Source organism: Syzygium oleosum, unplaced genomic scaffold (genome assembly GCF_021117445.2).
Source record: "Syzygium oleosum isolate NSW1041296 unplaced genomic scaffold, Sole_v2.1 Sole_v2.03, whole genome shotgun sequence".
Lineage (NCBI taxonomy): Eukaryota > Viridiplantae > Streptophyta > Magnoliopsida > Myrtales > Myrtaceae > Syzygium > Syzygium oleosum.
In genome coordinates, this window is record NW_026607487.1 from 1,964,336 (window position 1) to 1,986,992 (window position 22,657).

General features: G+C 39.5%; 2 protein-coding genes and 1 pseudogene across 2 annotated transcripts; 1 reads left to right on the plus strand and 2 right to left on the minus strand.

The window, feature by feature from the left end:
- LOC115668930 (ATP-dependent DNA helicase Q-like 1) overlaps positions 1-7,821 on the minus strand; it is a 46,502-nt pseudogene extending 38,681 nt beyond the window's left edge.
- Positions 7,822-12,327: 4,506 nt separating this feature from the next.
- Positions 12,328-13,168, plus strand: LOC130137603 (disease resistance protein Roq1-like). The gene is made up of 2 exons (XM_056309257.1): positions 12,328-12,453; positions 12,881-13,168. The coding sequence occupies exons 1-2, from the start codon at positions 12,328-12,330 to the stop codon at positions 13,166-13,168; spliced, it is 414 nt and encodes a 137-aa protein (XP_056165232.1).
- A 6,394-nt stretch (positions 13,169-19,562) lies between these two features.
- On the minus strand, positions 19,563-21,835 carry LOC130137672 (uncharacterized). The gene is made up of 5 exons (XM_056309561.1): positions 21,517-21,835; positions 20,858-20,983; positions 20,672-20,730; positions 20,242-20,361; positions 19,563-20,198 (listed from the first exon to the last, which is right to left on the minus strand). The coding sequence occupies exons 2-5, from the start codon at positions 20,964-20,966 to the stop codon at positions 19,725-19,727; spliced, it is 762 nt and encodes a 253-aa protein (XP_056165536.1). The 5' UTR covers positions 20,967-20,983; positions 21,517-21,835; the 3' UTR covers positions 19,563-19,724.
- Between the last annotated feature and the right edge of the window lie 822 nt (positions 21,836-22,657).

Below are 22,657 nucleotides of genomic sequence, written 5' to 3' on the forward strand. Positions count from 1 at the left end.
CCATGCTAACGAGTCAAATCACTTGTTAAACATACTTAGCATAAAATAACTTAATTTTTCAGAATATTAATTAGGATTAACACACAAAAAGTGGCAAGTCAACGTATTTGACCGTGCAATTTGATTCCTTAGTTGCTTAAACAGTGCCCTGGCAATTTAATCCAAAGGGCAACAGCTTTGTGTTTGACTCCATATACAGCATTAGTCACGACCTTATAGACTAAAATGAGTTGAAGTTGGACCATCGTGAATTGACCGAATAAAATTGGATGAACAAGTCAAACCGATTGAGCTGATTTTATACTAGCGATTTGTTTGGAGCTTTGTTTCGAAAGTTTGTTCACAATTTACATCAAGATCCTATAAATTACAGCAACAATAACTGTGAAAGTTTTGAAAGGACAGAAGAAATTTCGCTTCAGGGGCTTTTCGGTTTTCGTCATTTTTGTAACTTTGAGCTTGCTGGGACGATACTAGAAATATGAAAACTGTCCTCAAATCAAAATGGAACTATGGAAAGCCTTTCGGTTCGTTTAACACCCACGCACGGCATTTTTAGATTATGTAGCTGCGGTAGCATATGTTGCCATATGTTGAATCGTACAACAACGAAGAAGAATCGAAATAGACGAATTGAGGAAATTAGGAATGGTTAAAGAACCCCAGAAACAAGGAGAGAAGAACAGATCAGACAATTTTAATCAGCTCCATGAACTAAATTTAATCAGCTACGTTGCCATTCAAATCCAAAGTTGACTATTCCATAGCCATCATCATCAACAGATCAGACGATTTTCTCTACCTCCAAGCCCTGCTCCTCCATGGAATTTCAACCTGTTCAAGCGATTTGATCAATCGATGATGCACGAGTCGAAATCGAATCGATCCGTAGTCTCTCTCTTTCTCTCGAATCTAACATTGACACGTCCTAGTCAACATGAATCTGACGTTGTGCCTGACCAGGAATAATAAAACCATGTTAAATCCCTAAGTATCAAATCATAGATGCATTGCCATGTGCTCTCTGTGAAAAACTATTACATAGTGTGGATCTAAGATCCCCAGTCCACTAATGACTTGAATAATGCAGTCCACCAGTGCAATGCTTGAAGACCAGAAAGCCGACAGTGTTCAATAGTTGGATAACTGATGATTACACCCTAATAAAGGTCCTCAACCAGTCGATTGTATGTTAAGATATATGACTTGACAAATTGAATCTGCAAGTAAAGTAACTTCAGATGCAGTCATGATATGCGTTCATCACTAATTCAAAACGGGAAAGAAGAAGAAAGGCAACGTGTGCTTGTATAATTGGATTTCATTGTTAATCTTCGTTGAACTGAAACAAGTAACTTTTTCTTCCTCGGTCAAGACCGGACGGTGTGTTCCCATATGCCTCTCCGGCTTATATGTCAAGCCACATTTTCGTTCCCCTCACAAAAATAATTAGTTCCAGACAGAACATGGCAACAGATGAAAGGAAACGACAAACATGAGATGACAAGACCAGCACAACCGAAGAATTCTGTATCCTTAGTTAAGGACCTTTGCCCCTCCATTACCATGTGGTCTTCCAATAATTGCGGATGATGGAACCAGAAGAACTGTGTGGCTCAAGAACATGCATAAGTCGGTACCCGTCGCCCATCAAGAGAGTTGACACCTGAAAGTTTTACCTTTATGAAGAGGCTTTGAGACAATTGTTGCAAGGGTTAGAACCGTATTTACAATCTTTCCGATCCAAAGACTCGCCGAAGTGTGCAAGTAAGGTTTGCCGCCGACACTCATCATGAAAATTTCGCAAATTAGAGAGTTAACACATGTTTATCAATAGACTTTGCTCCATTCAGGTACGTGGAAGACGAGTTTCGCCCAAAGGTTCGATCATGATTTACATATGTTGCCAATAGACCCATCTAATAATCCAGCACCCAGACTGGTTAATGCTAGACTAACACTAACAACAGTCAATAGAACAAAGGGGGAAGTGGAAACACAAAATAGAAGCATCACTTAGTTGAGATCATTAAAGAGAAGTTGAGAACACAAAATGGATTACCTTGAGTTCACAATATTGCCGCATTTTCCTAGCTTGAGCCATTAAAGATAGCAGTTTTACATCCTTGACCACTCCTTAACATGCACACAACCTGGCTGAAATCCTTTTTGGCATATAGAGCAATGCACACTGCCGGTATATTATCTCTTCCTGCCCTCCCTGATTCTTGGTAATAGCTTTCGATTGACTTGGACATTGTGTTGTGGATGACAAAACGCTGACCACATGCCATAAAAAAATAATTACTTAACCAATAAAAACAAGTTGAAATCTGACAAAAACATTATAACTGAAGGTCAAGTTAGATCAAAGTCATTTGCCACTTTGACAGTAAAGAAAAGACCTTTATCCTAGTCTAACTTAATTTCAGCACACCCAAGTTCCATGCATGGAAGAAAGAATTTGACTTGAAAAAATACATAATTCGGTAGTTCCTGCAATCAATAGCCAAGATTGACAATTTAGCAGGCCAGTGGACCATGGAACTAGCAAAGTTTTCTTCCAAGCACACTAAGAAACCAATTAGTGAAACTTAAACATTAGAAGAAAAGTGGATTAGTTGATTATTTGTCAACACGTCAGCTTGATTCTAAAACTAAAAATAGGCAAAGGCCAAGAGTCCATATTAACTTACCACATCTGGTTTGTCTATTCCCATCCCAAAAGCAATGGTAGCACATACAACCTGGACCTCTCCAGGATGCCATTTCTATTGAACAGCTACTCTTTGACAGGCTACTAATCCGGCATGATAGTACACCGTCTTTATACCGCACTTATCGTTCAAGTATTTTGCGACTTCAACACATTCACTCTTTGAGAGGCAATATACTATGCCACAGAAATTAGCAAAACGATTCTTTAGTAGCTCTCCAAGCTGCTTCAAGCTATGACCTCATACTTTAGGTTTGGTCTGTCAAAGCTTGTCTCAAGAACGAGAGCATGGGGGATCCTAAGAGCTTTTAGGATATCCTGCAATGGATGCACATTTCAATCAGTCCCCGTACCTCACGAAGTGGCAGAGTGGCAGTTGCAGTTAAGGCCATCACTGGGACGTATGGAAAATTTTGCTTGAGACATCCCGGTCCCCTATAATTTGGACGAAAATCATGTCCCCATTGACTACAATAATGACAACCAAGAAAGTAGCAGTCAATAAGCTTTACTAGTTTACAATCATTCAAATATATGAGAAATGCTCAAACCAGCAGTACGTTCCTTTCATGAGATGGCACTGGCAGTGCAAATCCAGTAAAGACCTCATAAGAAACACAATCAATGATCACATGGGCGAACTTTTGCCTTATATCTCAAGATGTTAATATATAGTATAAAGGTTAAAAGAATAGATACAAACACAAGAACCAGCTTAAAAGATCTGACTATCATGCCAAACATGGACACTTCCAATTACTTCCAAAACTAATTTCCGTTGGAGGTTATTTTAGCTGTCTTCCTTTTGCTTAATATGATTAACGATGTGCCACTGACTTTTCTCAAAAGAAAGAACTGGATCATTTCTAGAATTAGTTATTTCAACATTGCATTCTGTTATACTAGAACTTCACAGAAAGGCTAGAAACACAGAAAATGCGAAAACGTTAAAAAAAAAGAGTGAGAGAGAGCATTTACAAAAGTTAACTTGCTTTTCTTTATCCAGAACAAGGACAGTAGTTTTGCAGTGGCAACATCATAAATACTTATTCCTTTTGAAGTAACTCTAGCATGACCTTTGCTTCAGATACAAGGATGCCAAAGAGCATACCTCACAGAATGTGCCTCGTCAACAACAAAACCAGCAAGTTGTGCCTGCAATGCGTGATGGATGACTATCAAAAAGTTAAAAAGAAACTTTCAGAAAAAGTTACCGTGAATCAAAAATAGTACCTTTCTACGCAAGCATTTCAATATCTCGAGAAATGATGGGTTTCCCACACTCCTTTAAGGAGTTAAATACAATAGCTTGCACGATGGTTTATCCTTCCTGAAAAGATAGGCAAAGCAGTGGAGATTAATGACTTGACAATCACAACACTCAGTAAAAAAAAGTTTTAGAAGCTTAATAGAAACCCCATTGCAACATATGGAGCATAGCCCAACATTTTATGGCAGGATAAAGATTGTATGGTATGTTTACTTCTCTAGGAACACTAAGATCCTAAAATTTATTTCTATGACAAACATCTTAGGCATGAATCATTTCATTAACTACATAAAAAATGTGCATCCATCGCAACATTTTGAGCATAGCCATTTTATGGCGGGATAAAGATTATATGGTATGATGTACTTCTCTAGGAACAGAGAGAGAGAGAGAGAGAGAGAGAGAGAGAGAGAGAGAGAGAGCTAAACCTTGCCTTAGTTCTTGGAGGGCAGCCGCTGCTTGGGCAGCAGTTTGCTGAGAGTTCAAGAAAGTAGACGATATTCCATACTTAAGGTTTAGAGTAATTATTTGATCCTGGATGAGAGATAGCAAGGGAGATATAACAAATGTGACACCTGGTTTAAGAGTCGCTGGCAGCTGAAACGAAGGGTAAAAACATCAGAAGAGAACATGAAGAAAGGAAGGGATGAGGGAATTATTCTTTTATTCACCTTCAGCTGATCAGAAAACACCAGTTGTCACTATTTGTCTTATAATTACTTCAGCCAGATACATATATCAACTACTTCAAGACTGAATAGAAAGCACTTCAGGATAATTCAAATTAATTAATTCAGATTAATATCTTCCTTGTGATTCGGTAGATCAATTCAGATTTATATGAAAGGACATCAATTTCAAACCAATTATTGGGAAATGATCACACCTAGTTGAGAAGATGACATAGCACATACCTTCATAGGAAATATAGACATCCATGATCTGTATTTGGTGCAAGTAATTTGAAAACTTTTTCCTCTTTGTCTTAATAACCCTTTTGAATTGGACCTGAACTGTGACCGACAACACTTCTTACGTGCAAAAACAACATAAATTTTCCAGTAAGTAAGTAGAAGGTCCTAGAAGCATAGCGCAAACGTCAAATTCTAGAAATTACAGAATAGATAGAGATGTGCGAAGGCAGAACGAGAATGTCCTATATTCCTTTCTTGTCCAACTTAGTCTGATCCCATAAATTGGAACCCATGGTTATGCACCTGAATCACTTCCTATCGCTTAATTTGCATTTGGAAAACATTTTCTTCCTTAAGTTTAAGCACAAGCTTCTCAACAGTGCTAACAAAGCAGATTACAAGATCATTTTTTTAGCTTAAATATCGATATACAGGTCTACCCGTCTAGTATTTAATTGGTGGAACCATTGAGCAAAGTGCACAGGGGTTGTGCTCTAAACATTGTCTCCACACATACTTCTACATACGATCATTACACAAATGAAATAATGTAAGCATTCACTAACCTGGTAACATAAACTTTTATTACCTCCAGTGGGCATGAGAATGAAGCAATCTCGCTTGGCTACAGAAGCTTTACAAGCCTGATGCTGCAGTGGTCGAAATGCCTTGTTTCTGAATATTACAACATTTGCCAATTCTATGTCATCCAAGGCTTGCAATTCCTCATAACTTAGAGTCCCTTGTTTGGATGTCAAAATCCGATAGCAATGTCTTTTATTTGAAACTGACGATATTGAACCTTGAGTGACAGTGCTCTTACAGTCCTTCAACAGAAATAAGCCTCTTCAGCACTGTAATAGTTTCTGACATGAATTGTTATGGAAAATGAAAAATTTGCACAAAGAAAGCACAAGCCTTCATTTACGCAAAACATTCCCATCAAAGACACTGGATTGCTAAGTTCCACACTTTGATGATCTTCTATACTCTCAAAGTATTTGAGAAATATAGGTATTTGTACATTGTCCAAAACTAAAATCAACCTTTTTATTGGCCAAAGAGTTCTAATAGGTCATTTTGGATCTTGAAGACCGTGGAAGTAATTGGCAAAATTTAGGAGTGTCTATTGGTTATTTGATTGGATGAGGCTTCATAAGCAATTTACTAAATGCTTTTGTACATGTACATTGTGTAGGTCCTTTGCTGTGCGCAGAATCACAAGCAAATTGGAATCAATCAAGGAGAGACTAAATTATAATAGAAAAGAACAGTGACACGCTGATTTAAGTGGTTTGGCAGTATTGTCTATGTCCATGGGAGAAGCATACCATGGATTGCAAAGATCATCTGGCCAGAAGTTGAGTGGATGAATTGTTCGCGGTACTGCTTTGGTCAGGAATATAGCATGTGGATTTCCTACCCATTTTACTGCCAAATATATTGTCTTCGTCTTCACTGTCAGTAGAGGAATCCACCTCAAGAAAAGTTTGATTTTTCTCAGGTTGTGGAGAATCTTCTATAATATTAACATCATGCACAACATTGCATTCGCCGTCATTAGGGATATCTTGGCCAAACATATCAGCCAAAACTCCACAAGCTTCTGATTTCGCAGGTTGCAAATCATCCCAATCCTCAGTATCTTGCATAGTTTCGGCAAGTTCTGCTAGAAAGTCATCTCCACAGTGCTCCACAGTGATAAACTCTCGATCTTCATCACCTTAAAAAAAAAGCCAAATGAAGAAAGAGATTATTTTGCAAGTCAATAAGACTACTCCGCCAAACCCACAAAGAAATGCCAATGAGACTACGCTCAATGAACAAAATTTAACCAGCTCCGGTCCATTCAAATCCAAAGTAGACCATTTCGCAGCCATCATCAGAACACTGGCTAACCGCAATAAATCTCCTTATTTAGGAATGCACAATCAATCAATTCAAAAATTATCCACGCAACACAAGCAATTATGTTGTTCCCTAATCACCAGATACCACCCAATTTGGCCAATAACCAAGAAAAACCACCATCCAAAGTAGCCTCAACACATCAAACTGGAACCATGTCAGCAAGACTACTTCGCTAAGCCAGCTCCGATCTATTCAAACCTAAAGTAGACTATTCCACAGCCGTCATCATCATTGTGGTGGACGAAAAATACCTACACAACCTCTGCAAACGCTAATCTCAGCATGACAAAATGGGCGACAAAGTAACGATTGGAGTAGCGTAGAGGGAAACGAGACGGTCCAAGGACTTGGTGGCGGACTACTGGTCGAAGCCGAACTTGAGAGCCAAGCTCAGCAACCAAGCTTTCAGAAATAAGTCAAGACATTTCGCTAGTCAATAAGACTACTCCGCAAAACCCACATAGAAATAGGGACGGGATTAACGCTCAGTGAACCAGATTTAACCAGCTCCTCCGGTCCATTCAAATCCAAAAGGTAGACTATTCCACAGACATCGTCAGAATGATGCGACTAACCGCAATAAATCTCCTTATTTAGGAATGCACAATCAATCAATTCACAAATTATCCACGCAACACAAACAATTACGTCATTCCCTAATCACCGAATACCACGCGATTCGGCTAAATAACCAAGAAAGACCACCATCCGAAGCAACCTAAACACATCAAGCTGGAACAGCACCAGACATTTCGCTATTCAAACCTAAAGCAGACTATTCCAGAGCCATCATCGTAGTGGACGAGAAACACCTGCATAATACCTGCAATGCTGACTAGCACCAAAAAAAAAAAAAAAACGAAAGCGCGACAAGGAACAATGATCCGAGTATCGTAGAGGGGAATGAGACGGTCCAAGCACTTGGTGGCAGACTGCTGGTCGAAGCTGAACTCGAGAGCCAAGCTGAGCAACCGAGCTTTCTCTACCTCTTCCAACCCCCGATCCTCCATTGAATCTCTCAACCTCTGTTCGATGCGATTCGATCGATCGATCGATGATGCGCACGTCAGAATGGAATCGAATCGATTGCTAGTCTCTCTCGCGAGAGCGGGCGCGCTCGAAGTACTCTCTTTTGAAAAACTTTGCCAGCGATGGCGGGATTGAATCAAGAAGAACAAATGGGTCGGGTCGGGTCGGGTTTTCATTATACCCGACCCGACCCGAAACAATGAATATGTGTGCTTGGCCCGACCCGAAACAAGACCCGAACATGATATAGCCACACAATCGGGTCGGTTCGGGTCATGTTCGGGTCGGGTCGGGTTCGTGTTTTGGAAAGAGGGAACACCAAATTAGATATATAGACCAAAGCTCTCAAGAATGCTCTATTGGCAATAGCTTTCGTTATGCATAGATATATAGACCAAGACACACGGGAACACGACTCAATCGCCAAATTAGTAGAAGCTAAGTAAGTCGAACAATTTATGCTATTTCACGGATATTTGAACATTATTCGAAGAAAAGGAGTTCCAAGTTGGCACGATGCTGCCCCCTCACCACAATAAATTCAAAGAACGGTGAACAGAGAGCAAAGAAGTACACTGAGCCATCTCTTCACAAGTTCGTCTTCCAATATTCACTCAAAAGCCCAATACCGGCAGCATTGGAGTAGCTCCACTCTAAAGGAATTGCCAGAAGGCATTGCGCCGTTGTTTTTCCCTATGACCTCTTCGTTATGCACAGGAAATCAAACCAGTGACCAAGATTCTAGACATGCAACTCACATTAACTATCATATCATGAATCACTTGAGGCAGAACTGGCCTCTGCAGATTTTTTTTCCCTTTGTTTCTCCCTTTTCTTCTTGTTTCTCAATGCATTCTTGCTCAACATTCTGTTATAAAAAACCAACCAGCATTGTGAATTAGGGGCTGTATTAATCACGTAAAGGACAATGTAACAATGAACGAAACGTGTAAGCATCCAGATGGGTTCCTCATTCTGTTGAACAGAGATCAGTCAAAACATGGTCATCCCACAAACAGATGTTGCCTTAAAATCACACCACAAGGTGGTGCTAGCTTAAGTCCCACTAGCAGAGCGAAGATCAGCTGCTAGAACAACAAGAAGTACACAAAAAATTGAACTGAGAAAACTCTCGATACAATCACACACCTTTTAATTCCATTCATCACGCAACAAAGAGGGAAAAGAGAAAAGCAAATGCCAGCAAGGTAAGAACAGGACTTTCAACAAAGGATGGCACTTCCACTTCCAGTTGAGAAGCCAAACCAAACTCGAGAATTCAACCCACACCAGCACAGGTAAAAGCAATGAAAATAGGGCACGACCCAAGTCGCAGAGAGCCGGAATCACCCACGAATACAAATGCGGGAGACTAGAGCAACCCAACTCACCCGGACCGAAGACCGAACGCCGGTCGAGCGCCTGAACCCAGATGAGGGGAGCCGAAGCCGAGACCAACCCAGAACCGCAAACGATCCGATACAGGGGAGGAGAAGCCGGAGGCGGAGATTTTAACGCAAAATCTCAAGGCACACGTTCGATTCGACTGACCTCTCTCTTCTTCCTTCGCTCCCTTCCTCGCAGATTTACCTTCGTTGAACAGAGAACTTCTGGTCACGAACCCATGAGAATATTTCTGGAACACTGCAGAACCCTACTTCGCCGACTTGGTGATGCCAGCCGCAATCAGGGTGGCGCCGGCGGCGAAGACGCCGATCGTCGCCGCCAGTTGCCTTTGCGTCGCACTACTCGGTTGCAGATCCGGAGCTCTGGAAGAAGATGATAGATCGCGTCGCACTATCACGATAAACAAGGTTTGGGGCAGGCTTGGAGCAAGAAGAACAAATGGCTCTTGTTTGTTTTGGGTGGGCTTGTTTCGGACGGGTTCGGGTAGATCCAAAACAAGCTTAAGCCTTGTTTATACTGTTACCCAAACAAGTTAAGGCCAACCCGACTCAATGCGAAAATTTCTTGTTCGGGTCAGGTCGGTTCGGGTTGGGTCATATTTGAGCGGGTATTTTTGACACCCCTAGGATTGATAGCTTTCCCTTTGCCTTTTTATATGCCGGAGTGAGAGAACGGAAGAGACATTGGAGCAATTTTCCTTTTTTGATTCATTTGACGGTTCCGTTTTCGCTCCTGAAGTTTGTTTGAAGTTCTATTTTGGCCCCCCGAGTAAGTTTTCTTGGTTTCGTTTGGCACCCTTGGGCTTTGCTTAGTGGGGAGAAATAATGAAAAAAAAATTATCCATCAATTGTGCCTCTATTCAACATTTGGAAAAGGACAATAGTCATTTGAAGTTTAAAAAATAATAATTAAATATTACGTATGATTCTACACGTAGATATTTACATAATTTGAAAAATTTTCGATGTTTTCGCATTGAGAAGGCCAGATGAGAATCGCAAAATTCGCAAAAATAATATTGTTGATTGATATGGTTCGATAATTATCCTGCGTGCATGAAGTGAGAACTGCTATATCCAATGAGATCAATAGAGTAATTTAAGAAAACTGGAGATCGCATTGTTAGCAAAAAAATTCTTAAAAAAAGGTTATTGGTTTTTTTGTTTTTTGGAAAATAAGATTGTTGGGTTGAAATAGATAGGAATATGTGTAAAGGCTCCTCTGCATACATAAGACTTGCGTGAATATATAGATCTACGAGAAGTAGCTCAATTTTCTTTTATCTGTTGCTATAGCAAAAGAAAATATTGACAAAGTAACACTTTTTATTAATTTACATTTTTTACCTATATATATATATATACATTTTTACATTTTCATTGATAAAGTAACACAATGGAATGAACTTCAATTTTTTTTAAAAAAAAATAGTGTCTCCAACACTACTTTAATATTTGGCCAAAAATAAATAAATAAAACTCCTTTATTGTGCCGAAAACTTCATAATAGTAACGGGAATTCCATAAGTCAAAGTTATCTTTTACGGGACTGGTCCAATATTCAACGTGGACCGTCGGATTAAAAGGGGAAAAGACATGGTCCATCAAATTTGTTTTGCAAAACCGATTTTTGTCATAACTTTTGGACGTTAAAGAAAAGTTACGGACGCAAAACTGATCAACTTTACGGATTGAGAAAAATTGTGATGTGCAAGGAAAATTACTAACATGTAGGTCTCAAACCTTTACAAAGTGTAAAAAAAAAATTACGATCAATTAAATATTTTACTAAACATACACAAAAGAAATTTACTATTAACTGAATAAGTTACTATATTTATGGAATATTATGAACCACAGGTTGTAGAAAATTTACGACCTCCAAAGAAAATTTAAACCCTCTTAAAAAAGTCATGTAAGGATAAATTATAAATAAATTACTATTAGCGGGATAATTATGTGCCAAAAGAAAGTTAAGATTCATTAGGTAATTTACTAACAATAGAAAAAAGATATTCATTAGGTAGATTACTATTTTTTGTGAAATTTTACAAATCATAGGATTCAGGGAATATGACAACAAAGGGGAAATTACATCCTATGAAAAAAAATTATAAAATGATATGTAACCGATAAATTACTATTAGAGAGGAAAATTACTAATAAAGAAAATCATGAACAATTGGACGGACTCGGTATGTTTTCCCTTCTCACCTGGTCGTCATTGATCGTTCGACTGCCTCTCGCAGACCTTTAGGTTGTTTTAAGTTGCGAAGAATATGGAGGAAGTTGTTCTAATCAAAATTGTATGTCTTAACTTTCTTTCTTTCTTTGCCTTCTTCTCTCTGTACAGTCGTGGTGTATGCTTAGCATTTGTGATTCTTCGCATGAAGTAACTGCTGGATTATCAACTTATGTGATTTTATTGCCAAATTAGCTGCTCCCTGCATAACAGCCAATTCTGGGGGGCCCTTATGTTTTAGGGTATCGATTCTTGAGAAATCCGTTCCTTTTCACTTAGAAGAGGTTGGGCTTGGTTCTAGCTATGTGAGGATCGAGTCAACTTGAGCCTGAGTATTTCAACTTTTGCTATCGAACTACTTTTGCTATCGAGCTGAGCTCGAGTAGAGAAAGCGAAACTTCATCGGGTTTCGTTTTTTGAAGTTGTGCACTTTACTCTGAGCGTGTGGTGTCGATCTTTTCAAGTTAATGCATATGTCCAGTTCATATATTAATCCATCTTTTTGTGCTACAGGAAGGCATTTCATTTTTCTCTTTGCTATTAAACTTTCCATGGATAAAGGCAAGAGCCAGAGCAACGCATATAACGGAAAGCATCAGTTCATTTTGGGGTGTTCTTTCGTGGTGCTTGTTGCACCAATTGTTTTTTGGGTGTTCGCTTATATCTTCTAAAGAAGAGGAAAAAGAGTGGAAGATACACATATGCAGAAAATAAGAGCAATGACGAAGCGTCTACATCTACATTCATCTCTCCAACACCAACAAGAGTGGGAAGTGATCGCTATGATGTATTTTTGAGCTTTAGAGGCTACAACAATACATAAATGAGGAACGGTACCAATGTTTGTGTTCAGGGATGATAATAGCCTCCATGTCGGTGAAGGGTTTGGTTCACGGCTCCTTGATGCAATCACATGGGCTGATATTTTGATGCCTATCATCTCTGAAAATTGTGCTTCAATTGAGGTGGGTGGTTTTAAATGGAGACTTACGAACTGTTTTTTGAATTAAGATGGCTTCAATGGTTTGACATTAAACCCAATCTGTCTTTTTCAGCAACTAATTTGCATCTACCGAAATTAGTCATGCTGCAATTGTCATGCCACCAGGTAACAAAGCATTGGAGAGGATGGAGTTCAATTGGTAAGATGGAAAAAAGACATCCTCTGCGATATTTTTTTTCTTGTTTTTGTTTTGTTCGAAACAGAAGCTTTTCCATTTCTTAAGTAGCACAAGATGAACAAGCAACATGGGCTTCTAATACTAAGAGGTCCCGTAAAGCTAAAAGAGGGTTATAAACCCAATAACAAGGGAGATGCTTAGATCTTTGGGCTTTCACTACCCAATCCACAACTTGGTTAGCCTCTCTTGACAGCTTTCCTTCTCTGTATAGGTGGCAAAGCAGCTAAAAGTTCTCAACTTTGCATTTTGCCATTATGCAAAATGTAGTCAGGATTTCTCAGCTATCACAGAGTTGGAGATTCTCAGCTTGAAAAAATATCATGGGCTAATGCAAGTCCACCCTTCTATTGGAAAAGTCAAGAACCTCGTTTCCTTGGGCTTGAGTTCCTGTGTTAGTCTCAAGGAGCTACCAGGAGAAGTGGGCGAATTAGAAGAACTAAAAGAACTTATTTTAGATTTTGCTAGTATTACAAAGATTCTCATTCAACTGATTCTCTAAGGAAGCTGGAGAAACTTAGTGCCAGGGGGTGTTGGTCATTGAGAGAAATTTATAGCTCAATTGGGGATTTACAAAACTCGTAACATCTGAACATTAGTCATTCTAAGAATGAAAAGTTACTTATTGCTATTGTAGGGTTGTAAGAATTGCAAACACCAAGTCTTGGATTCTGCTATAGACTGAAAGAGGAAGTTCCAAGTGAGATGGTGACTTGTCTTCGCTTGAGATTCTCCAATTTATTAGTGCACCAATATTTGACCTGCCAGAAAGCAAAATCGAAATCTTTCTTCTCTCCAACACCTTAGCCTATGGCTTATATGATCTCCGATCGCTGCCAAAGCTTCCTTCCGGCTTAACATATTTGACAGTCTTTTGTTAGAGTCCTAGGTTGTCACAACTTTCTTACCTAATCTATCTAGAAGAACTTGATCTTTATGAATGCTATCTACTTGAACAGACCCTAGAGCTTTCCTCAAGACCCTTTGAAACTTTGGGTTGCCTCCTGTCGTAAGCTGATATTGCCTTAGCTAGACTAATTGAAGTACTTGGAAGAGTTTTCAATGGAACACTACAGTTATGTTAAAAAAAGAGGACATTTCCCATCTGAAACAATTACACTTGTATTACTATAATCTAGTTAAAATTCAGGGCCATGATAGTTTTCAAGTTCTAGGAGGATGTTAAGATGCACATGTGTAATTGAAAATTACACATGTAGTTGAGCTTCCCTCAAGACCCTTGAAACTTTGTGTTGCCTCATGTCGTAAGCTGATATTGCCTTAGCTAGACTGATTGAAGTACTTGGAAGAGTTTTCAATGGAACACTACAGTTATATTAAAAAAAAGGACATTTCCCATATGAAACAATTACACTTGTATATCTATAATCTTGTTAAAATTCAAGGCCATGATAATTTTCAAGTTCTAGGAGGATGTTAAGATGCACATGTAGTTGTATTAGAAAAGTCACACATTGAAGAATTGGTATGGTGTGGAGTAGTTAATGCATCATAGCTGACTCATAACACATTGGCTTAGTCTTTTAATTTAAAATGAGTTTAATTGGATATATTGACGGACTCAAACTTGGGCTCTCTCTTGGCAATCTCCTTAGATGAATGTCTCGGATTTCTGTCGCGCCTCTCCACCAAAGGAAATAGCTATATATTGCAGCAAGTCCATTGAAAGGCTAACTATTGTAACAATCTAGTCGAAATTCAAGGTCTTGATAGGGTGGAGTTCTTAGAGGCGTTGGATGTCTCTTATAATGGGTCCATTGAGCGATTACCGACCTATCACGCTTTGCAACATTAAATCTGTTCGACAATAATTTTTAATTTGTCTAATCAAATTCTTTGACTTTCATAAATTTTTAACCAAGTCCTTTCGACAATAAATCTGACACAATTCAACTGACGTGACCGTTGGAGTGTAACATGGATAAAAGTTTTCCAACATGGATGTCCACGTGGGCATCCACGTTGTTAATCCACATCATATATCAACATCGTTCACATTGACTAAATTTTTCCAGGGTGTTGTTCATGTGGGCATCCACATTGGCTAATTGTTATCCACATTGTCCTTTGATGTCGTCCCAACTTGCCACGTTAACTAGATTTGGGCAGATTTATATTCGCACAGATTTTATCAAAAAAATTGTGAAGGTAGAAGGACTTAATTAAAAATATTAAAAGCGCAGGAATTTGATTAGAAAAAACATGAAAGAAGAATTTTTCCTTTTATAAATTGTATAGATTTACAGATTCCATCTCCGTAGTTTTGGGATTTTCATCTTCCATTTAGCTGCTTATGATCTTGTGCTAGGGTACAAGTATAATGCTTACTCCGCCCAGAAGCTTTCTTGTTCTGCCCAGATTTAGTGATTTTAGGGGGCTTCCTCGCCATTTAGAAATCTTTGACTAGTTTTTTATGCGTCAAATTGACTAATAGCAGAAATCATTATTGAAACAATCACATACCGATTTTTTGATATGATAATTCAAGCTCTTGTTCTACACCAAGGTGGATTTGTTCCATTGATACTCTGTCTTGGACCTTGGAATGCGAGAATAAACTTGCAAACCACATGAAAAACTGAGAATTTATTGAGACTGAAATCCAAAGATTTGAATTAGCAGTCAAGCAATCGAGTCCTTCCATTTCTATACCTAATGTCAGTTGAATCGGCGAACAAGAAGGATGATCCCTTCTTCAATGAAATAGTAGTAGCCATAAAGGCGAAATTCCTCAAATATTACAACAACATCCCGTCTTGGTCTTGGATCCGAGGTTCAAGTTGGAGGGGCTCGAAACGCTTCTTGTTCCATAGTACAAATATTCGGGACTGAGTTGGGAGTTCCAAGTGAAATACGTACTAGCAATAACGGTGAGTTGGCTCTCAAATACGTATGTGGCAAATGCCGGTCGATATAATACAACAAGTTTCATCCCATGGACAAAGAACATGGCCTCATTGAGTAGTGCCCACAATCTATATGGTCTATGCTTCATAAGGAGAAAAACACCCCACAGCACGCTAAGTCTTCATCTTCATCATCTACCAATGAGTTGGAGATGTACTTGGGAATAGACTACTCCAAGCAAATTGATAGAGTTGGCTAAAATAACCTCGAGGACTTGAAATGGTGGAAGAGGCGAGCCACCACTTTCCGATTCTTTCTATTATGGCTTGTGACTTACTCATTCCACTGGTGTATACAGTACCTTCAAAGTCTATGTTCATTATTAGCCAACTTTTGGAAGTCAAATAGATCCAACTTGTTTGCATAAAATTTAGAAATGGTTACCATGTAGGGTAATTAGTTTCTACAAGAATTAACTCCAGAGGAATGTACCCAACATGGACACAAGAACAACAATGACACTGTATTATCTGAATCATGGTGAGGAACATGAATGTTTGAGTGGAACCATTAATTAGAGCACCGCTAAGTGTAATTTTTTTTCAAATTATTTGAAGATATACCAGTGTTTTAGTTTGGTTTAACAAAATGTGTGTTTGTATTAATTTTCCTCAATTAATCTCTCATTATTTCTAATATTTGAACAAAAAATTATTTTTTATTGAAATTATATTTTTTTTAAACTAGGCCCGGACCAACAATGCCCAAGTCATGTCATCCCTGGCATGCCCCGATGCCCAATCTCAGTCATGCATCGTCACGTGACAAGGCCCCAGATACTATATTGGCTGTGGTTAAGCCTCATAAATCACATCGGCTGTGATTAAGCCCCAAACAAGAATCGTCGGTGAACATATATCATATCTCAATATATAGTTTGACCATGAGTTAAGAATCGTCGGTGAACATATATCATATCTCAATATATAGTTTGACCATGAGTGCTAATCCAATGTCAATATATCATAATCCAACATGCGGATATGCGATATATTAAAAATAATTCACCAATCTAAACATTTTCGATGCATGTTTAAAATAACAATCAACTTGGAAATCCATTCAACGCTTGATCCAATTTTATAGAATAAGATGCCACGAGGTGGTTTAATTTTTCCCTTAATTCTCAAAGTGCGGGGGCCAAGGAAATATATGGTTGGCCCATGTGGATTATTTAGCGCTTAAACAAGGTAAGTCCCTCTTACCCTTCCCTCAATCCAAACACCTATTGGACGTGAATCAAATTATTACTTCTTTAAAGACTGTTGACCATGAAGACACCTATTTTTTTACCAAGTTTCGACTAGATTTTGATAAAAAGTTAACCCTGCAAAGATTATGATTGATAGGTATATTTGGGTTGTGCATTGTAAGAGCTTTCCAACGTCGCCTAATTTGCCCAAATCGGATGACCGGATTGCTGGATATGCTGCCGTAGGGGAATGCTTGATCCTTTGGATGTTTACTTTGTTCGATTTCCCCAATAGTGGTCCTAAAAGAAGTGATCTGCAATTACCATTCAAAGTTAGCTTGAAGATGCAAAACTTGGTGATCTGATTTTGAAGGCAACGAAGCCTTAAATGGTTATGCTCAACACATATGATGATTGACTGAAGAGTATATCATTGTACACTGCTTTCTCTAGTTTCAACATAATTCTCCAAACTCTTCATTTAAACAATGAGAAGGCTGAAATGTTAGTACTGCCTAATGTGACAGCCGTCGTTGATTCTCATGACATTTGGCTGTCTTTCACATATGATTAGTGGCTGAAAGTTGTGATCCTTTAAATGGCTTCGTCAGCTTGCAACTCTCCAATGCCAAATGAAACCGCTGTTTTTACATGTTAAAAGATGACGTATGACTGCAGTTATTTTGTATTGAAGACAATCTTTCGCCTCTTCCTGTAAATGGCACGCACATTGTTTCCAGGATGGTATATGCTTGTAAATAATAGACGGTTTCGTATGATTTTCTTCTGGATTTCTTTCCTGCATTTGCTGTTGACCTTGCAATCTTTTGGCTGGTGAATGTAAACAACCTTCTTTGTTTCTCTTCATGCGTTGATCCTTTGCTTTTGTTTATTGCGCAGCAGAACCCAAGATTTATAACCTTGTTTCGAAGTCTTAAATTTGGTGGTACTAAGATGGTGGGTGTGAATGAATTTATTCCTTTTTGTTCTTTACCATTTTGTGCCATTTTGTTCTTTACTATTGCTCTGGAATACGCTTAGAGAGCACCAAGTTCCCTTTAATTCCTGTGGTTTCTATCCAATAAAAGCCGGCTAAATCAGATTTTTCCAGATCAGTCTAAAGGCCCATTATTTGTTAAGCCAGATAATGACAAGTTTAACCCTAAGAAGAAGGCAAAAATCTTGCTAGTTTTTCATGGGACTCCTTTTAATAGCACTCTCGTAATACGGAGGAATTATTCCGTAAATTTAATAAATGTGCTAAATTGAATCTAGACCCACAAAAATGATGGATCTAATGTAAATCTCAAAAAAAAAAAAAAACTCACGATCAGCATAAGCAGAGCAAGCAGGGGAGAAGAAAATGGATTTTATGAATTCGAATAAAGATGAAAATTTGACAGACCTTATCAGGTAAAGATGAAAATGGATTTTTTTGGCTCCAAGCTCGATGGGACAATACTAGAAACACGAAAACTGTACTCTAAATCAAAATTGAACTATGGAAAGCCTTTCGGTTTGTTTAACACCCGAGCACGGCATTTTAGATTACATAACTTCGGTAGCATACGTTGCCGTACGTTGAATCGCACGACGAAGAGGAATCGAAATAGATGAGGTGAGGAAATTAAGGGTTGGTTAAAGAACCCCAAAACGGAGGCTTAGAGCAAACATTTTGGCCGTAACAAAGTCCAAAACACAACAAAATCGACCCCGAAACAGATCGAAACGTCGATCCTACAAACACAAGTATTCATCTGACCTTGGAGCCAGCATCGAATTTATTAAGGAAAACGAGCTTACCGAAAAGAGGAGGAGGTAAGAGCGGATCAGACAATTTTAATCACAGCTCCATGAACTAAAAATTTAATCAGCTCCGTTCCCATTCAAATCCAAAAGGTAGACTACTATTCCACAGCCATCGTCATCAACAGATCAGACAAATTTTCTCTACCTCCGAGCCCTGTGCTCCTCCTCCATGGAATTTCAACCTGCTCAAGCGATCCGGTCGATCGGTGATGCCCGAGCCGGAATCGAATCGATCCGCAGTCTCCCTCGATTTGGTAGGTTGCCATTTAGGACAAATCACAGTTCTTTCCGGCTAAAAAATTTGTGGGGATATCGTGTTGGAGCTGATAATCTTTCGTAGGAACGAGATACACAAATTGATTTTCTGGCTTTAGAAAAAGATTGAGTTCATATAAATTACCCATTTTATCATAAAAAAAAATTAAGAAGATACAGTCCGATTCGATAGCATCACTTACAAAAGGAAAGAAAAAATTGGGGACTAGATTGCATATTTGGCAATGGGTCGGGGACTTGTGATGACTTTCTCCCTTATTGGGTTAAAAGAACAGTTTACATTAAACATTTACAAATTGACATTGTACATCAAGCTGAAATTTAGGAGCTATTGGTGCCATTTTTCTTAAACGATCTTTTCTCTTGCTGGGAAAGAAATAGGAAAGACAGTATGTTTTACTTTAGTGCGCATCTAAAAAAAAATAAGAATTAACCAAACTTAACATAGGATGATTAGGTACCTTATCGGCTAAGGCTAATGTCCTCTTTTTTTCTTTTTTTTTTTTCTGATTGTTGTGTGCATATTGCAAATGACTTCATTGCAGTCTCAATTTTGAAATGTAGTCATCGTACGAATTTTCCTCGGTGACCAGTAATCTCAATGCCTTGATCAATTCATGCATATATATATATATATTAATCTTTAGGGGGGCTCGATTTTGAAGGTTCTTAGAAATTTCCATACACACGGTACCGAGACATAGTTGACAATATGACTATATGAGTGCGACCCCTATAAGAATTCAGGATAAAGAATGCCTCAACAGATAAGATACAAGCCTAGGAAAATGTACAATTGAGGAACACCCCATGACACCGCCAGAACTACTAGCTTTTCTGCTGCCTTGATGCCTCATAGGAAGATTCTAATTTCATTTTTAGATCTTGTATTCTCAAAGGAACTGATGCTGAAATAGTCAGATGATGCTTTGCCTCTGACAACCCAGGGATTAGCTTCAATAATCTCTACGGCTGCCTCCATAACATAGGCAGCATTCTCGGCCGGAACAAATCCGGGACCTTCAATTGGAGATAATAGCCTATGATGGGTAACGGAAATAGGTTTAGCTGATTTCGGAGAAAGTACCTTGATCTGAAATCTCTCTATCGGTCGGCCCAGCACCGTCAAGGGCTTTACTTCTGCAAAGTGTGAGGAGAACCTACCTAGTTTACTAGAACTGCTGATGTAATCAATCGGATTGCATCTACTTCGCAAATCACGGATGCCATCACCGTAAGGAGAAGCTTCGACTTGATGAGATTTAGAACACGAGGTGGAGGACTCGGGACCATTTGACTTTGGCAATGAATCCAAACCCATCAGTCGAGCCACTACTACTCCATGGCAATGAATCCAAACCCATCAGTAAAGCCACTACTACTCCAGGGGCTCTGTTTTCAGATCCTTCATTGCTGGTCTTTGAAGTAGCACAGTTCCACTCACTACTTCCGCTTTTACTTGAACTAACTCCACTTTCATCAATAACATTCTACATTAAGGCAAGAAACAATGCAAGTCAAATAGATGGAACTCATACACGACTAAAAAAGATTTTGACAACAGTAGGGTCAAAAGAACTCACCCACCCATCGGTGGCCGTGTTGGTTTGCGCTCAGTTCCTTTCACGAGAGGTCCTGGATTCAAACTCGCCCATCGCTGATTTAAGTGGGGGGTCGTGGCGGTGGGATGCTGCGCTAGCCCCCCTCAAGGACTAGTCGGGCATCACCGCTGGTTTGAGCCCTAACTCGCCGGCCGCGCGGACACCTCGGTTATCAAAAAAAAAAAAAAAGAACTCTCACCATCTGAAACCTTGACTTCGCCAAGATCTCTGCGTCATCCGTTCCATGCGTAACTTCATCTATAATCAGAAAACAAAGCACGTTAATAGCACCATATGAGCCATCTCCTCTAGAAAACTTTCATATGCTAGCAATGCACGGGCGTGCGACCAATAAAATTGATAAAAAAGACAATGCGGGTCGTACCAGGACCAGGTATATCAGGACCGTTTGAGAACAGCTTCTTCCTGGACTTGCTATTCCAGTCAAAAAACTGTAGGAAGCCTCCCTTTGACCGTCTTTTCTCCACCTGCATCTCTCAACTACAGGTATCTAAAAAGAACAGAAAGAAAAATTACATACATAACGAGGAGATAGGAAGACCCAGAACAACCACATCCAGAGTAACTTGGGTAACTTCGACAAAAGCTCACATCGCGGAGCGGACGATGAAAATGCTAGGCCAGGCATATTCTACTATTTGCCAGACGAAATTTCAAGAGTAACACATGAATAATGGAGACCCAGTGTGCATTATCCTAATTTCAATAGACCCTCCATTCCCATCTGCAAGCATTTCAGGAGTCACTGCTCGGATAATTCTAATCTCACATTTGCCGAGAATCGACCCAACAACCAAAGCATCATCCTTAACTCACTGAAACACGATTTACTCATGAAGCATATCTCAAACTCCTAAAGCAAGCCCCATTGCTTGGGAGAACACGATCTCACTACCTCGCCTGCTAAGTCCAAGCTCTAAACTGAAGTGGAGATTCACACATCAACAGAACAATAGCGCGCATAGAAGCAAAAAACAAAAATCAACGAATTTTCCACGCGAACCACCCAAGATTCACACTAACCTCCCGCCGAATGCGGCGAGGATTACGACGAGCGACACACAGAGTTGCGCATCAAGTTATCGACACTAGATTTGGGCCGGCATTGACGGCGAGATGCGCGCGGAACAAGAAAATGCTGGGAGTCGCCGCCATCCCAGGCCACGGGAATTGCTCCGGCGAACTTGACGCCGATGACAGAGAGAGATCTGGCGAGATGAGGAAGAAGAAGAAGAAGAAGAAGATGAAGGAGAGAGAGAATGCAAGGAGTTCGACTGTTTAAAAATGGTGAATTTTGTGTCCAAAGGAAGGAAGGAAGAGAGACAGAGACAGAGACAGAGATTGACTGGTTTTCTGTGCATTGAAATATGAGAGAAAGAGACAGCCCTCTTCCAGCAAAGTTTACTTCCAAGCACACTAACAAACCAATTGGTGAAACTTAAACATTAAAGGAAAAGTGGATTAGTCGAGTATTTGACAACATGTCAGCTTGATTCTAAAACTAAAAATAGGCAAAGGCCCACAGTCCATTTCAACTTACCACATCTGGTTCGTCTATTCCCATCCCAAAGGCAATGGTTGCACATACAACCTGGACCTCTCCAGTGTAACAGCCTGAATTTCGACGTAATTTCGGGATTAATAAAATTGACAATAATTCGCATTTCATTTTAGTAAGTCTCGCCCAGAGCTGATCACTCTCGGGATGCTAACCAATAGGGTATGGCTAACTAGAAAACGGTACGTGGACCGGGGACCCTATCGTGAAACGGATACCGATCACAAGAGACACTGAGGGAATATTTTGGGCCAATGCGGGCCGATCTTAGGAAAAGTGACGGATTTGGTTTGGCCAAGGCCAACGATGTACCATCGGATCGCAGGTGATTCTGCAAGTCCGAAAGTGCACGTGGCCAACTAGTCCCGAACTTGTACCGAACGATCGTGACCTCTGGAACTAGCGATAATTTCTCTCATTCTCTGAGTAATCGAGACCGTCATGACTTGGATAGCCCTAGGTCGATACGCGTAACTCCTAAACAGCCGCCCGTTAGTGAGAGACCCCTGAAATTGAAAGTTTAGCAAGTATTGTTCACGGAATTGGGTCCGGATTACGATGTCGATTTTCAAAGGCTTAAGAGACTATTTTTGGGAATCTGACGTC

Bases quoted from the DNA above. Each gene is read 5' to 3' on its own strand.
- LOC130137603 (XM_056309257.1), top strand. From the start codon at position 12,328: ATGTTTGTGTTCAGGGATGATAATAGCCTCCATGTCGGTGAAGGGTTT. The intron at 12,454-12,880 runs GTGGGTGGTTTT...TTCTCTGTATAG, and splicing joins AAAATTGTGCTTCAATTGAG to GTGGCAAAGCAGCTAAAAGT.
- LOC130137672 (XM_056309561.1), bottom strand. From the start codon at position 20,966: ATGCAGGTGGAGAAAAGACGGTCAAAGGGAGGCTTCCTACAGTTTTTT. The intron at 20,731-20,857 runs GTACGACCCGCA...TTCTGATTATAG, and splicing joins TCCTGATATACCTGGTCCTG to ATGAAGTTACGCATGGAACG. The intron at 20,199-20,241 runs TTACTGATGGGT...GTAGTAGTGGCT, and splicing joins CCCCTGGAGTAGTAGTGGCT to CGACTGATGGGTTTGGATTC.